This window comes from Scylla paramamosain, chromosome 7 (assembly GCF_035594125.1).
Source record: "Scylla paramamosain isolate STU-SP2022 chromosome 7, ASM3559412v1, whole genome shotgun sequence".
NCBI classification, from domain to species: Eukaryota; Metazoa; Arthropoda; class Malacostraca; order Decapoda; family Portunidae; genus Scylla; species Scylla paramamosain.
Window position 1 is genome coordinate 22,122,252 of NC_087157.1, and position 17,793 is coordinate 22,140,044.

A 17,793-nucleotide genomic window follows, 5' to 3' on the forward strand; every position below is an offset into this window, starting at 1 on the left:
ATTGTCAACAGGAAGATTCTTAAACATCTATCACTTAACGACCTTCTATCTGATTACCAGTATGGGTTCCATCAAGGCCGCTCTACTGGTGATCTGGTGATCTTCTGGCTTTCCTTACTGAGTCTTGGTCATCCTCTTTTAATGATTTTGGTGAAACGTTTGTTGTTCTCATAGACATATCAAAAGCTTTTGATAGAGTCTGGCACATAACTTTGATTTCCACGCAGGTAAGTTTCAGAACGCCTGGCTTCTGATCTCTCCAAAATTTCTGATTGGGGCAGAACAAACTTAGTATTGTTCAATGCCTCAAAAACTCAATTCCTCCATCTATCAACTTGGTACAACCTTCTAGATAACTATTACCTCCTCCAGTGACACTCAAATGTCCCCCTCTTCTACATTGAATATCGTCGGTGTGCCCTTTACTTATAATCAAAACCGGAAACTTCACATCTCATCTCTAGCTAAAACGGCTTCTGTAAAGTTTGTCATTCTGAGTCGTCTCCGCCATTTTTTCTCACCCCTCTAGCTGCTTACTCTGTACAGGGGCCTAATCCGCTCAGGTATGGAGTATGCTTCACATGTAAGGCAGGTGGTGGGAGTTCCATTCATACCACTCTTTTAGACAGGGCGGAATCAAAAGTTTTTCGTCTTATCAACTCCCCTCCTCTAACTGAATGTATTCAGCCTTTCTATCATCGCCACAATGTTGTATATCTTGCTATTTTCTACTGCTATTTTCATGCTAATTGCTCTTCTGATCTTGCTAACTGCATTTCTCCCCTCCTCCCGTGGCCTCACATAGGACTTTCTTCTTTCTCTCACCGCTATTCTCTCCACCCCTATAATGCAAGAATTAACCAGTATTCTCAATCATTCATCTCTTTCTCTGGTAAAATGGAGAACTCCCTTCTTGATTCTGTATTTCCTTCCTCCTATGACTTGAACTCTTTCAAGAGGGAGGTTTCAAAACACCTATTCTTTCATTTTTTGATGTCCGCTTTTGACTCTGCTCAAGAACCGGCACTTCAGTGGGTCTTTTTTTCTTATAATTTGGTTGCCCTCGACCATATATATTTATTTATTTATAAAAAAAGATAAATAAATAAATAAATAAATAAAAATTCAAACACGTTCGTCGGACTTCGGATTCCTTCTTATCCCACATCCATGACAAGTCATGTTTAGGGTTAGGAAAACATATCATTATTATGTCTGTCTCTATCTCACCAAATAATTTTAGATATTCAAGTATAAAGTTTTTGTCATAGGGAGGATGTTTTTATTTATTTATTTATTTATTTTTGAATTAAGTAGTATTATTAATCTGAAGTTGAAGTTTGATGGTAATTTGGTTAAATGTTTTGTTTACTTTGTTTGTTGTTAAGATTGAAAAATAAAAAAAAAAAGGTAGCTGCCACCATCCACGGGTTTATGCCTAATATTTTAACTTTTCGTGATAATTTAGCATTGTCTTAATTAACTAGCCGGAGTTCTTTAAGGCAATGGAAAATCGCATGACAAAAGATTACTTTTATTTGATGCAATTATCTAAATAACAAACAAATGTTTCATATTATTTTTCTCTTAGTAAACAATGATACCTTTAGTAGATAGATCTGTTACCTTGGAGTTGTGGAATCCCTATAGTGGAATGACATCATACATAATCAGTTCATGAGAAAATTTTTAAATTAATAATTTATCACAGTTACTTTTAGTGTGCCTAGTGTTGGTTTCGTTTTCAGTATAAAGTATAACTTTGTCGCCGCTAGCGTGGGGCCCCTTAAGATGCGGTGCCCAATTTGGTAAAATTGGTCAAATAGGCTTAAAACCGGTCCTGTAGCATCTTAAAGTAGTGTAGGTGTTACATCAAAATGTGTGTGTCTCACTGGTGTGATTTCTAATATATATAAAAAACATTTTCACCTATCCCTTCACATCCTAAATTTTGGTTTTCCCTATCCCCCCAAAAAAATAATAATAAATACATAAATAAATAAATAACTGGCAAAGGGAATTTAAATTTACATCATCATCTCTGTTGACAAGCACTCTGGTTAGCCTCTGACAAGCAATTATTTTATAATAGGCACAAATGGTCATTTTCATATAGACAAGTTTGGTAAACCTCGGACTACGAGACATACCTGTTGACAAGCTCTCTGGTTACCCTCTGACCCTTTTTTTTTTTTTTTCTTTCTTTACTCTGACGCTCGCTGCTTCGAGCTGCCTTAAATGTATGGCTGTACCCCGTAGAAACAAGTTTCTTTTGCCCAAACTAGAATGCTAGTTTCAAAATTTCTGCACAATTACAAAGAATTATTAGTTCTTACACGTTTCCACCTAATCTACAATATCTTTTGATAGGGATTTTTTTTTTTTTTATCTGACTAGCATACCAAAAGCTGGGAACATGAGGTTTTTGGATTTTTCGTAGTCACAGAAAGTGTTTGGCAGGAATATATTCTTTCAGTACCGGCAAATTCTCGTCTCAGAATATTTATATATATTTTGTCAACTTCTATATTACAATTCCATTTAATATTCTTGTTCTAAACTCTTACTGAGCTCAAAAATATACAAAGTATTATTTACGAATCTAAGAAGAAAACAAATATTTATATTCATGATCGTTTCTTTAGGCTAATCTAAATAATTTTACATAATCATTATTTGAATGACATCATCTTTTATTTCAATTTACTTTTTTTTTTTTTTTACTATTTGTCTCATGACACAGCTAAACCCTTGGGTTTTTACAAAATCACTTTCACAATATGTGCCTTAACCAATTTATTATATTGTATTATCAGGTACACATCAAACATAACAAAAATATCATATGTATAAAAATAACACTGTAGAAAAATATTACCCATATCCAGTTATCACACATCACAAATATAAATATTTTCAGAGTGGATGGTGAGGTGTTTTAGTGATATAACTTTCCTTCATACTCTTTTCTCAATTTCTCTTTTTTTTTTCCTTTTTATTCTCTATTTTATGCCTCAACTGAAGTTTTGTGTTCGATCGGAACACGTCTCCCGAGATTCAGTGGATTGTCTTTTTTATATTTTAAATAGTACATGAAATGTGGCCTTCTCAATCGAGAAAGAACCAGCTCTCTCAGAGTGGACATATGGCTCTGTGAGATCCCTAACCTTCCAAAAATACAATGGTGAATAAATCCTAACAATCTAATACACAGGAATAAATAAAGATCAGTCACCCAAAAACAAGAAAAATACAGTTACCCAGTCACTCTCCTTCCACTCAATTGTCAAACCCAGTAGGTAATCTCTCAGAATTGCCTAGTGGTCCACTCGTCCTGAAGACACATTCACTTCTGCACATATTAGGGAGATGTATGGTTTGGCAATTTAGCTCTAACCTTCAGTAAAAGACAAAGTCTCTGAACCTTTCTCTATAGGAAGACAATTTTCTTTATAATCGTTGTACGATTCTACGGGGCTGCTGAGATTCACCCAGTGCTTTCCATGTCCAAAACATCACCATCACCTGTTCTTATAACTTAAAACAGAACATGGTACTTTCATGTTTTTCTCTTGGAGGTCTTTTTTTTTTTTTTTTTTTTCTTGTATATCTCTTGGAGGTCTTCTATCTGGTCCTTCAGCTTCTTCTGATTCAGTTTCAGTAACCATCCCTTGGGCCAGCGGAGTGGATACTCTTGGAGGAGGGCTACCGGCATTGTTTCCAGTTTCTGTGTTGGTGTTCCTCTATGACATTCCCTTAGGGGGTGGTATGGGGTAATATAATGGACCTTTATTTGTTGCCTCTAGCAGACTCCTTGGTCTTGTGGTGTAAATTCCCTTGCCATTATTATTTCCTACTACTCTAGGGCTCCTGAATTTTGTTATATAGTTTTCCATGTTTTGGTGAAAAATTATTTTACACAGTCCTATTATTTTGTCCTAATCCTCCCCTAGCTGTTACCTGATGTGTTTTCTTTAGTTTAAATTTTGACAGTGGGACTAATCCAAATTAGATATTGACTATAGTGATGAGTGATTTTCCGGCAAGGATTCGATTCCTTTTAGTTCCTTTTAGTCCCCGGGTACACAGCCATCATAAATGTCTCTTTACTTTGATTAATTATCCGAAAGTTATTAATTCATACAATAGATAGTTTTGTTGCATATTAGTTGCTTCCCTTTTTCTGTAAAATATACCCCAACATGATGAGAGATAGCTCATCCAACACCAGTGATACATACATACCTGGGTCCGATTTAGTACTTCATTTAGTTTACTATCATAAATAAAAGAATTACTTATAATCTGAACTGAAAACTTTACATCTCGTCTCTACCTAAAACAGCTTCTATGAAGTTAGATGTTCTGAGACGTCTCCGCCAGTGTTTCTCACCTCCCCAGCCGCTAACTCTGTACAAGGGCCTTATCCGTCCATGTATGGAGTATGCGTCACATGTCTGGGGAGGGTTTCCACTCATACGCTCTTCCAGACCGAGTGGAATCAAAAGCTTTTCGTCTCATCAACTCCTCTCCTCTAACTGACTGTCTTCAGCCTCTCTCTCATCGCCGCAATGCTGCATCTCTAGCTGTCTTCTACCGCTATTTTCATGCTAATTGCTCTTCTGATCTTGCTAACTGCATGCCTCCCTTCCTGCAGCCTGGTTGCACAAGACTTTCTTCTTTCTCTCATCCCTATTCTGCCCATCCCCTCTAATTCTCAATCATTTATCCCTTTCTCTGGTAAACTCTGAACTCACTAACAGCTTTTTTATTTCCACCTTCCTATGACTTGAATTCTTTCAAGAGGGAGGTTATAAGACACTTATCCTTCAATTTTTTTACTACCGCTTTGGACCCTTTTATGGGACTGGCATCTCAGTGCTTTTTTTATTTTTTATTGGATTTTTGTTGCCCTTGGCCAATGTCTCTCCTACATAAAAAAGAAAAAAAAAAGGCTTTACCTTCCAGTGATCTAAAAATTCTTACTCCTGGCACATCAAAATCATGGGGCAATTGATTGTGGTCCGCAAGACTTATTTTAACGTCAGAAAATTTAGCTTACCAATCGATTTACAACTAGAACTATTTGATGCAATGGTATTGCCTATAACAACGTATGGTTCTGAGATTTGGGGATATAAGATATTCAAAGCAATAGAAGTTGTACATTTAGCATTTCTTAAACATATTCTTGGTGTTAAAAAAAAAAATTGCAATGATATGGTATATGGAGAACTGGGAAAATATCCTATCAATACTCACATCAAAAGTAGAATGTTAAGTTAATGGTAAAGGTCAATGGTAAACAAGAAAAACTTATTCACACAATATATCATTTTTTTTTAAACTGCATGATGAAAATAGTTCTAAGTCACCTTGGTTGAAGTATGTAAAATCATTGTTAGACGATTCAGGCATGTCTGGTATAGCTTGAACAGAATGGAAGTAATCTTGTGTGGGTGAAACTTGCTTTTGAGAAAATTGTTAATGATCAATGGATCACAAAATGGAATGCCATATTACGTAGCAGATAATCATGCAGCACATATATTTTTCATAACGATCAGTTTCTACTCCAAATTATTTAGTAAGATTACCGGAACAATGTAGAATTTCTTTATGTAGATTTTGAGCTGGCAATCATAGATTACCTATTGTTACCGATAAATTTAATATCACGCCAAAAGAAAATAGACTTTGCATTAAATGTGACGAAAATGTGCTGGAAGATGAATATTATGTCTTGTTTGTATGTAGGAAACAGGAAATTTTGAGATTGAAGAATCAATTTATACTGTATATTATAAAAGCATCCCAAACCAATTTAAAGTTACTCAATTATTTCAGGATTCACAATACAGGATAAAGTATAACTTGGCAATGTTACCCAAGTCTGTACTAAGATTTATTTAGGGGATCATTATAATTAAGATGTAAATCTAAAATGTAAATTGTGTTTGGAAAGAGTGCTCCATACTTTATTAAAAAGGTTGAGCATAATCTCTCTCTCTCTCTCTCTCTCTCTCTCTCTCTCTCTCTCTCTCTCTCTCTCTCTCTCTCTCTCTCTCTCTCTCTAGACTCTGGTTATGGTGCTCCTTCGCTGTTGTTCCCTCGATAAAAACCAAGAATTTTGCTTCAGCATGGATACGTCGGTGTTGAAGGCCTTACTTGACTCACAAAATCAAGATGTCAAGATGCACTAGAAATCTTCATGAAGCAGCTAAATGAAGTCAATGAACTCGACCATCAGTGATTTACGAAGGAGTATGAAGTACATTCAGAAAGATGTAGAAGAAGTAAAGGAAGACGTTAAGAAATATAAACTACAGAATGATAAAAATGAAAGTAATTTCTTCACTCAAAGAGGAGCTGCAAGTGAGAAACTTGTAAAAGAATTGCAAGAAAAAACCAATTACCTGGAAGATTACAGTCGACAAAATAGCCCTTAGATCATGACTTGAATTCCTTCAAGAGGTAGGTTTCAAGACAATTATCCTTCAATTTTTGACTGCTGCTTTGGACCGTTTTCTGGGACTGGCATCGCAGTGGGCTTTTTACTTTTATTTTTTTAATTGGATTTTTGTTGCCCTTGGCTAGTGTCCCTTTTACATAAAAAAAAAAATACTCTGAGGAACAACCAAGAGAAACATGGGAACAAACAGCTTTTTTTTTTTATGAATGAGGGACACTGGCCAAGGGCAACAAAAATCCAATAAAAAAAAAAAAATGCCCACTAAAATGTCAGTCCCATACAAGGGTCAAGGCAGTAGTCAAAAATTCATGGATAAGTGTCTTGAAACCTCCCTCTTGAAGGAATTCAAGTCATAGTAAGGTGGAAATACAGAAGCAGGCAGGGAGTTCCAGAGTTTGCCTGAGAAAGGGATGAATGATTGAGAACACTGATTAACTCTTGCATTAGAGAAGTAGACAGAATAGGGGTGAGAAAAAGAAGAAAGTCTTGTGCAGCGAGACCGCGGGAGGAGGGGAGGCATGCAGTTAGCAAGATCAGAAGAGCAGTTAGCATGAAAATAGCGGTAGAAGACAGCTAGATATGCAACACTGCGGCGATGAGAGAGAGGCTGAAGACAATCAGTTAGAGGAGAGGAGTTGTTGAGACGAAAAGCTTTTGATTCCACCCTGTCTAGAAGAGCAGTATGAGTGGAACCCCCCCCCCCCCCAGATATGTGAAGCATACTCCATACATGTACGCATAAGGCCCTTGTACAGAGTTAGCAGCTGGGGAGGTGAAAAAAAACTGGCGGAGACGTCTCAGAATGCCTAACTTCATAGAAGCTGTTTTAGCTACAGATGAGATGTGAAGTTTCCAGTTCAGATTATAAGTAAAGGACAAACCGAGGATGTTCAGTGTAGAAGAGGAGGACAGTTGAGTGTCATTGAAGAAGAGGAGATAGTTGTCTTGAAGGTTGAGCTGAGTTGAAAGATGGAGAAATTGAGTTTTTGAGGCATTGAACAAAACCAAATTTGCTCTACCCCAATCAGAAATTTTAGAAAGATCAGAAGTCAGGCGTTCTGTGGCTTTACTGCGTGAAATGTTTACTTCCTGAAATGTTGGACGTTAATGAAAAGATGTGGAAAAGTGCAGGGTGGTATTATCAGCGTAGAAGTGGATAAGACAAGAAGTTTGATTTAGAAGGTCATTCATGAATAAGAAGATAGTGGGTGACAGGACAGAACCCTGAGGAACACCACTGTTAATAGATTTAGGAGAAGAACAGTGACCGTCTATCACAGCAGCAATAGAACGGTCAGAAAGGAAACTTGAGATGAAGTTACAAAGAGAAGGATAGAAGCCGTAGGAGGCTAGTTTTGAAATCAAAGCTTTGTGCCAGACTCTATCAAAAGCTTTTCATATATCCAAGGCAACAGCAAAAGTTTCACCAAAATCTCTAAAAGAGGATGACCAAGACTCAGTAAGGAAAGCCAGAAGATCACCAGTAGAGTGGCCTTGACGGAACCCATACTGGCGATCAGATTGAAGGTTGTGAAGTGATAGATGTTTAAGAATCTTCCTGTTGAGGATAGATTCAAAAACTTTAGATAGGCAGGAAATTAAAGCAATAGGACGGTAGTTTGAGGGATTAGAACGGTCACCCTTTTTAGGAACAGGCTGAATATAGGCAAACTTCCAGCAAGAAGAAAAGGTAGATGTTGACAGACAGAGCTGAAAGAGTTTCACTAGGCAAGGTGCAGGCACGGAGGCACAGTTTCGGAGAACAATAGAAGGGACCCCATCAGGTCCATAAGCCTTCCGATGGTTTAGGTCAGCAAGGGCATGGAAAACATCATTGCGAAGAATTTTGATAGGTAGCATGAAGTAGTCAGAGGGTGGAGGAGAGGGAGGAACAAGCCCAGAATCGTCCAAGGTAGGGTTTTTAGCAAAGTTTTGAGCGAAGAGTTCAGCTTTAGAAATAGATGTGATAGCAGTGGTGCCATCTGGTTGAAATAAAGGAGGGAAGGAAGAAGCACTAAAGTTATTGGAGATATTTTTGGCTAGATGCCAGAAGTCACGAGGGGAGTTAGATCTTGAAAAGTTTTGACACTTTCAGTTAATGAAGGAGTTTTTGGCTTGTTGGAGAACAGACTTGGCATGGTTCCGGGCGGAAATATAAAGTGCATGAGATTCTGGTGATGGAAGGCTTTTGTGGGCCACCTCTCTATCATGTATAGCACAAGAACAAGCTGTGTTAAACCAAGGTTTGGAAGGATTAGGTCGAGAAAAAGAGTGAGGAATGTATGCCTCCATGCCAGACACTATCACCTTTGTTATGCGTTCAGCACACAAAGACGGGTCTCTGACACGGAAGCAATAGTCATTCCAAGGAAAATCAGCAAAATACCTCCTCAGGTCCCCCCAACTAGCAGAGACAAAACACCAGAGGCACCTTTGCTTAGGGGGATCCTGAGGAATGATTGGAGTGGTAGGACAAGATATAGATATGAGATTGTGATCGGAGGAGCCCAATGGAGAAGAAAGAGTGACAGGATAAGCAGAAGGATTAGAGGTCAGGAAAAGGTCAAGAATGTTGGGTGTATCTCCAAGACGGTCAGGAATACGAGTAGGGTGGTGCACCAATTGCTCTAGGTCATGGAGGATAGCAAAGTTGAAGGCCAGTTCACCAGGATGGTCAGTGAAGGGAGGGGAAAGCCAACGCTGGTGGTGAACATTGAAGTCTCCAAGAATGGAGATCTCTGCAAAAGGGAAGAGTGTCAGAATGTGCTCCACTTTGGAAGTTAAGTAGTCAAAAAATTTCTTATAGTCAGAGGAGTTAGGTGAGAGGTATACAGTACAAATAAATTTAGTTTGAGAGTGACTCTGCGGTCGTAGCTAGATGGTGGAAAACTGGGAAGATTCAAGAACGCGGGCACGAGAGCAGGTTAAGTCATTGCGCACATAAACGCAACATCCAGCTTTGGAATGAAAATGAGGATAGAGAAAGTAGGAGGGAACAGAAAAGGGACTACTGTCAGTTGCCTCAGACACCTGAGTTTCAAGTAGGAAAAGATGAGGTTTAGAAGAGGAGAGGTGGTGTTCTACAGATTGAAAATTAGATCTTAGACCGCGAATGTTGCAGAAATTAATGAAGAAAAAGTTGAGTGGGGTGTCAAGACATTTAGGGTCGTCATCAGAAGGGCAGTCCGACCTGGGGACATTTATGGTCCCCTCCCCAGATGGGGACTCCGAGGCTGGTGTAGGAGTCGCCATGATGATTTTAAATTTTTTGAGTGAAGGGTGTGTGTATTAATTCGTGCTTGTAGTTTTGTGCGAAGGAAGACAGTTGTCTTTAAAGGGCACCTGCCTTGAGAATATATAACAAATACCAGATATAAATGTACAAATCTTGAAACCCTATGCAAATAATGCAGTAAGCTGTTAAAATGGGTAATGACCTTAATGAAATACAAAACAAAAAAAATCTAGAATTTAACGGTAAAACTTGAATGTGATGAGTGGCCAATTAACTATCAAAGAAAAGCATACTAATAAGATTTTGTGAGTTTGTTTTTAGTCACCGCCAAACTGCTCCGTTCTCTTCAAGGATGCTGCGCTGAAGGGGTGACTTAAAACAACGTTACAAATACTCCCCCAACGAGAGTCCCTGCTGCTGTCAGATAAGCCGTCCAGTGCGGGATGAGGTGGGGCGAGGTCCATTTTTAGGAGATGGTGCAGGAGGACGTGCACCCAGGTGGTGTGAGGTAGAAGTTGGGTCGTCAACAAGTGGCGATGTAGGCTTGGAATCCTCTTCCTCAAGGTAGGCTGGTTTTAAGCAGTCGATTGACACCCAGTCGATGCCTCCGGCTATACTGAGACGAAATGCCTTGGAGTTACATTCCAGGACGGCGTAGGGTCCCCGGTAAGGGCTAGTGAGGGGTGGTTTGTAAGCGTTGTACCTTACGAAGATGTACTTAGAGGCGTTGAGTGATATGGGGAAGTATCTTGAAAGTGATGTCTTGTGTGTTTGGAAACATGGCCGGTACTTCCCCACAGTGTGCCGTAGTCTGGCGAGGTTGTTGTCATCAACGGTTGTATTGGGTGATGGAAAGAATTTTCCTGGAACAACAAGAGCTTCTCCAAAGACCACCTCGGCTGGGGAGACATGCAGTCCCTTTTTCGGTGATTTCCGCATCCCAAGGAGGATCCAGGGTAGTTGGGCCTTCCAATCTGGTCTGGTACAGCGTGCCATCAGCGCAGCTTTTGGGTGCGGTGAGTCTGCTCCACCATGCCATTGGCTGTTGGATTGTAGGCCGTGGTGCAGTGGATGTTTGTCCCCATCAACTCTTCCAGGGATGTCCACAGCTGAGAGATGAAGGCAGGGCCCTGGTCAAAAGTGATGTCTGGAACACCAAAGCGGCTGATCCATTCATGTAAGAGGGCCTTAGCGCAATCTCGCATAGTAGCATTTGTCATGGGGATTGCTTCTGGCCAGCATATGGAACGCTCTGTAGTGGTGAAGAGATACTGTGAGCCATCTGATGGTGGAAGGGGACCAACCACGTCAACGTGAATATGTCCAAAACTATGCTTGGGCTGGTGGAAGTCTCCTATCCCCGACTCAGTGTGGCGGCCGACTTTACTTGACTGGCAGGCAATGCAGCATCGGGCCCATTGCCTTATGTCCTTATTCATTCCGTGCCAAACGAATTTCTCTTTTATCAGATGGGCGGTTGAGCGTCCAGATGGGTGTGACAAACCATGGACAATATCAAAGATTTTGCGGCGGTGGGGCTCCGGGATGAGAGGTCGCGGATGACCGGTGCTAAAGTCACAGAGGATGGTACGGTCCCTGTCTCCGAAGGCAACGTCCTCCCATCGCAGAATCGTTATGGCAGTACGGTAGGCTGCAGTCTCAGGGTCATTCCCTTGAGCAATTGCTATCTCTTCGTAGTTGATTCCGAGGTAGACTGAGTTTATTTCTTCTCTTGAGAGGGCGTCGGCTACTGGATTCATCTTTCCTGGGGTGTATTCGATAGTGCAATTGAACTCAGCAATGCTGGAGAGGTGCCGCCGTTGTCGGTCGCGTCACCTGGTTTGGAGAAAGCATGAACCAGTGGGCGATGGTCCGTACGAATGGTGAATGGGGTAGGTGAATGGCCAGTAGTTTATGGTCGAACGTGCTATATCTTGTTTCTGCTTGCCGGAGTTTCCTGCTGAAGAATCCCAGTGGTTGTGTCGTACCCTTGATGGTCTGCTCAATGACTGCTCCAACAGCAACAGAACTCGCATCCGTGGTTAGTGTAAGAGGAGTGCCGGGGCACGGGAAGGAAAGAATTGTAGCTGAGGAGAGGGCGGTCTTTGTGTCCTCGAAGGTTCGTTCCTGTTTTGGTTGCCATTCCAGCTCTTTTGGTTTGCCAGCGAGAGAACTGTAAAGCGGTTCCATGATCTGGGCAATGTTTGGCAGGAAGCGATAGTAGTAGTTTACCATATCAACGATTTCTTGGAGTCCTTTGATGGTGGTGGGATGAGGAAATTTTGAAACTCCATCCACCTTACTCAAAAGGGGGCAGACACCGGTGGAGGATATCTGGTGTCCGAGGAATTCTACCGATGTTGCGCCAAACTGGCATTTGTCCTGACGCACGACCAGGCCATTGTCCTGTAGTCGCTGCAGAACGGTTCAGAGATGTCAGAGGTGTTCTTCTGAGTTCTTGGAGAATACCAGTATGTCGTCCACGTAGCAAGCGCAGAAGGTTAGGTCTCCGAGGATGCCATCCATTAGGCATTGAAAGGGTGCCCCTTAATTTCAAAGGCCTTTAGTGGAGTAATTGAATGTGTAAGTCCCTAAGAGTGTGATGACTGCCATCTTGGGTATGTCTTCAGGGTAAACGGGAACTTGAAAGTACGCTTTCTGGAGATCAAGCTTGGAGAAAACCTTGGCTCCATGTAGATTGGAGATAAGGTCCGCCATGTTGGGAAGGGGGTAGTGATCTGGTTCTGTAACAAGATTAAGTCGCCTGTAGTCGCCACAGGGCCGCCAGGTGTCATCAGCTTTCTTGACAAGGTGAAGAGGAGATGCCCATGGACTCGAAGCCTTCTGACATATGCCCATTCGTTCCAAGTCGGCGTAAGCTTGTTTTGCTGCTTGAAGTTTTTCAGGGGATGGCCATCTAAACTTGGAATGAACCGGGGTACCTGTTGTTTTGATGTAGTGGAAAATTCCATGTTTTGATGAGTGGCCAGGCTGCTGACGGAGTTCTAGGCGGAATACTTCAGGGAATTCTTTTCTGAGCATGTCATAAGGGGTATCTGTTCTCACTGAACAGATTTCCGTGTGTCGGCGATGGGAGCCAAGAGGTGTTGAGCGGAATGTTCCTACATCCAGCAATTTATGGTTGGTGACATCAATGAGCAACCCATAATGACTCAGGAAATCCGCTCCTAGGAGAGGCGTCTTGACGTCGGCGATGATGAAATCCCAAGAAAAGCTGCGTTCGGCTGCTTGGATAGGGATTGTGCGGGTGCCATAGATGGGAACTGTACTTCCAATGACTATGATGAGTTTGATGTGTGTCGAAGGGCGGTTTCTGTCCTCTGCTGTGGCTGAAAACAGGGAACAGAAAGCGCCTGTGTCTACCAGAGGTGTTAAAGGAAGATTTAGAAGACGTTGGGCCCGGGTGCTGATGGAGAGTGTGAACTCTTGAAGGAGATACCGCTTGAGGTCATCATAGACGACATCTTTGTGCTGGTTGTCCAGCCACGCCGCGATGCGAGGAAAAATTGTCTCGGGGATGGCTTCCAGTAAATAGTCAGCCTCGGTTTGAGGGCTTGTAACTTTCCTCAGCCAGAACTGAACTTCTGCTCACCGAAACCACGATGCAGCCTCACTGTAGCATAAAGGTGACAGCTTCACTGCGATGGTGGAAACGGTTGGTTCTGCGTTGCTGGGCTTGGTATCTTCTTCCATTGCTGAAGAGTAGTTTCTTGTCCAGGGATTACCGGTTGTTGAGGTTGAAGAGAAAGTTGAAGCTCCGGATGGATGAAGTTACTTTTTGCTTTTATACCTTGCTTGTGGAAAAACTGAGATTACTTAAGAGTGAGGGTAATAAAAATAAAATGAAAACGAAATTGAAGGAAAGTAATAAAGATTGTGAGCAAACCACATTGCTATTTTTAAATTACGATAGTGGTGTGATGCGTCCTAGGTAAGGACTTTTAAACATTTTATTAAGAAAGGGGGATGAAATACAGTGCAGGGCAGGGGTGGAAGGAAAGGGTAAGTACGAAATACAGAAATATAGGGGAAGGTTACAGTTACCGGGCTGTCCGGTTTGCTGCGGCTAGGTAAGGACTTTTAACTTTAATTGGAGAAAGAAGGTTAAAATAGAAGAGTTTGGACAGGGGAAGGCGTATAGTTAGAAATGAAAAGACTATAGACAAACCACATTGTTATTTTTAGATAATTTTTTTTTTCGGGTGGGTGTGTGTACATCCAGTACAAGTTACAAGAGGGGGACAGACAGTGGGGGTGAAATTAGAGGGGGAAGTAGGGTTGAGAGTTGGAGGGAACAGTTTTGGTGAAAGTGAAATATAGTTAGAGAGTAATAGGTGGCGGGCTGTACGCCTTGCTTTTCCTGTTGTTTATTTACAGTAACTTCTTTCTTTTTAGAAAAGTGGGGTGAAGCGAAGTAAGAGTGGGGATAGAAGAAGGATATATTGAGAAATATTGAAGTATAGTAAGAATTAACAGTGTGTGGTATTTACAGTACAAGTTACAAGAGGGGGACAGACAGTGGGGGTGAAATTAGAGGGGGAAGTAGGGTTGAGAGTTGGAGGGAACAGTTTTGGTGAAAGTGAAATATAGTTAGAGAGTAATAGGTGGCGGGCTGTACGCCTTGCTTTTCCTGTTGTTTATTTACCTTTTACCGTTGAGTTGACCTAAATTTTGTTTTGGCAATGGGCAGTGTATATATGTGTGTGTGTGTTATAACATGTTATTGTTGTCATCTAGATTTTATGCTTTACCTTACGACTGAGAAGTTTAAGTGTAAAGTGGAGTTGGTACATCTTGCTCTAATGTTTTTGCTGTTTTCCTGAACCATGTGTGCTCCAAAATGTTGTTTTGGTTTTCTGTTATTGTGTGTATGTATTCAGTGTCGTGTAAAATGTTTTGTAGTGTGAATTTTGTTTTTTGAGCTCTTTCGTGTAATAGAATGTTTATTGGTTTCATGTTGCTTAGTTGGTGTAACTCTGATGTGGTTTTTGTGTGTGGATACTGTTCATTGTAAACAAACCTTAAGGCATGGTTCTGTACTCTTTGAAGTTTTCTTATAGCATGTTTAGATAATGTTGCTAGTTGATATTCTGGGTAGAGAAGTAGTGGAATTACGCAAGATTTTATGAGGTGTAACTTGATGTTCGTGGTGAGTTGGCTGAATCTTTTTATTGTACATAGAGCGTGCTTTGCTTTTACTACGTTATTTGTGATTTGGTTGTTGTACCCTTTGCTGTTGATTGACAGGCCAAGAATGTTTGCCTTTCTTGTGTATGGTATTCTTTGATGGTTGATAGTTATTGGTTTCGTTTTCGTTATTGAGACTGGAAGTATTGCGAATTTATTCATATTTGTTTTTATTTTCCACTGATGTTCGTATTGGTTCATTTTTGTGATTTCTCTCTCCACTTTTCGTGCTAAGAAATTTCTACTATTCCCTTGTTGTGTTATTATTTGGGTGATGTCATCAGCGTAAGTTACGTATGTGCAATGTGGGCTTGGTGGTGGAATATCTGAGGTGTATATAGTGAATAAGGTTGGTGAAATGTTGCTGCCTTGAGGTACTCCGCTTAGCAGTGGTATGGGTGGACCCGTGTGTGTTTTTATTGCTATACTTGCTGTTCTGTTATTCAAATAGCTACTTAAGAGCTTTACATAGGTGTCTGGTTAATTTAATAAGGATAGTTTATATTTTAAGCCTTGGTGCCAGACCTTATCAAATGCTTTTGATATATCCCGGGTGACAATTGTGGCTATTTTGTTGTTAGTGTATGACTTAGTTTTTCTGTGAGGATTGCTATGGCAGTATGTGTTGATCGGTGTTGTCTAAAACTGTGTTGAGATGTTGGAAAGAGGCTGTTCGTTTCTAGGTAATTTCTTAGTCTGTGGTTGATTATTTTTTCGAACATTTTTCCTGGTACTTCAAGTAGAGAGATAGGTCTGTGGTTATTTGGGTTTGTTGTCTGTTTGTTGGCCTTTGGGATTAGTTTGAGTTTAGCATGTTTGTATTCGTCTGGAAATTGATATGTTGAGTAGTTTTGTAAGAATTAATATAGAGTCTGGTGATAGGTGTTGTAGAATTATTTTATTGATCTTCGACACCCCTGGGGTGTTATTCTTAAGGCTTTTAATTATACGTTGTATTGTGTCTGGGGTTAATCTATGTAACAGTGGGTGGTTGTCATCAAGTCTGTTCGGGTCTCCATTTGGGTATGGCGTAAATTTATCTTCATTATTAATCATGTATTGGGTGACCAAGTTGTCTGTGTGTTGATCGAATTCTGCGTTTTCCTGTTGTGAAATTTGAAAGTTATTGCTCCATATCTCTCTAAAAATTTCTTCTTGTTTTCTTACGTCATGGATTTTTTCGTTGTTGTGTATTATGTAATTTTTTCGTGAAATTTGAAAGTTATTGCTCCATATCTCTCTAAAAATTTCTTCTTGTTTTCTTACGTCATGGATTTTTTCGTTGTTGTGTATTATGTAATTTTCCGAGGTCTTACTATTGCCTTGTAATATTTTTATGTAACCAGAATTTCTTAGTCTTTATGTGCATTATTAAGCTTAGTTATTTTACTTTCCCACTGTTTATTTTGTATGTTATTGCACTATTTACAGCAAGATCTGTTCTGGAAGATTCGCCACTCAGGGAGTAGCGCGGGCCTTGATACCTAAGAGCGGCCCACATACAGTAAGATGCTCTCACCTTGATTATATATAACAAATATCAGATATAAATATAAAAATCTTGAAATCCTATGCAAGTAATGCAGTGAGTTCAAAAAAACCGGGTAACGACCGTAATGAAATACAAAACTAAAAAATCTAAAATTCAAAGGTAAAATTTGAATGTGATGAGTGAACAATTAACTATCAAAGAAAAAGCATATCAATAAGATTTTGTGAGTTTGTTTTTAGTTACCGCCAAACTGCTCCGTTCTCTTCGAGGATGCTGCGCCGAAGGGGTGACTTATAACAACGTCACAGGCCAACTACTGGAGCTCAAGTTACAATTGGCAAATATCCAACTTGAACGAGTGCACCCCATAATCGCTGCCGTTTCTCAAGATTCATTAACCGCGAAGCAGTATTAAGGAATGTCACCTAGCCTCTTGGCACAAGAATTTTCATCAATGAAGACTTGTGTCCTGCTTCACAAATCATAATATAGGCACAGCTAACTCAGCTGAAACAAATGCATAGCGAGGACAAAGTGGCTTTTTTCAGGTATACCAAGCTTATACTCGTAATTAAGGCGAGATCAACTGGTACCGGTGTAGATTCATTCAAGCTCCAGCTAGCACTTGGGATCTGCGCACACGTGAACAGAATGCCAGACGTATGATTCGATGCCTCATTTGCGCTCTGCCGTCACGGAGTGAACATCTTGCTTTTCTTTTTTTTTTTTTTTTTTATGTAGGAGCACCGGCGAAAGGCAAGAAAAATTGCAACAAAAAAAGATCCACTGAAGTGACGGTCCCTGAATAGAGTCGAAAGCGTTAGTCAAAAATACAGGATAACTGTCTTGAAACTTCCCTCTTGAAAGAGTTCAAGTCATAGGAAGGTATAAATACAGAAGCAGACAGGGAGTTACGGAGTTTACCATAGAAAGGAGTGAATGACTGAGAATACTGGTTAACTCTTACATTAGAGAGATAGACAGAATAATGGGTGAGACAAAGAAGAAAGCCTTGTGCAACGAGGCCACAGGAGGAGGGGAGGCATGCAATTAGCAAGATCAGAAGAGCAGTTAGCATAAAAATAGCGGTTGAAGATAGCAAGAGATGTAACAATGCAGCGATGAGAAAGAGGCTGAAGACAGTCAGTTAAAGGAGAGGAGCTCATAAGATGAAAAGTTTTTGATTCCTCCCTGCCTAAAAGAGCGGTATGAGTGGAACCCCCATACATGTAAAGCATACTCCATACGTCCATACATGGACGGATAAGGCCTATAGAGTTAGCAGCTGGGGGGAAGGGGGGATGAAAAAAAAGCCTAGGGAAACTCAGAACGCCTAACTTCATAGAAGCAATTTTAGACGTGAAGTTTCCAGTTTAGATTATAAGT

At 40.4% G+C, this 17,793-nt stretch overlaps 1 protein-coding gene across 1 annotated transcript; it reads right to left on the reverse strand.

The window, feature by feature from the left end:
- Positions 1-10,127: 10,127 nt before the first annotated feature.
- LOC135101778 (uncharacterized) lies at positions 10,128-10,703 on the reverse strand. Its single transcript, XM_064006071.1, has one exon. It carries the CDS (start codon positions 10,701-10,703, stop codon positions 10,128-10,130), a length of 576 nt encoding a protein of 191 aa, XP_063862141.1.
- Positions 10,704-17,793: the final 7,090 nt, after the last annotated feature.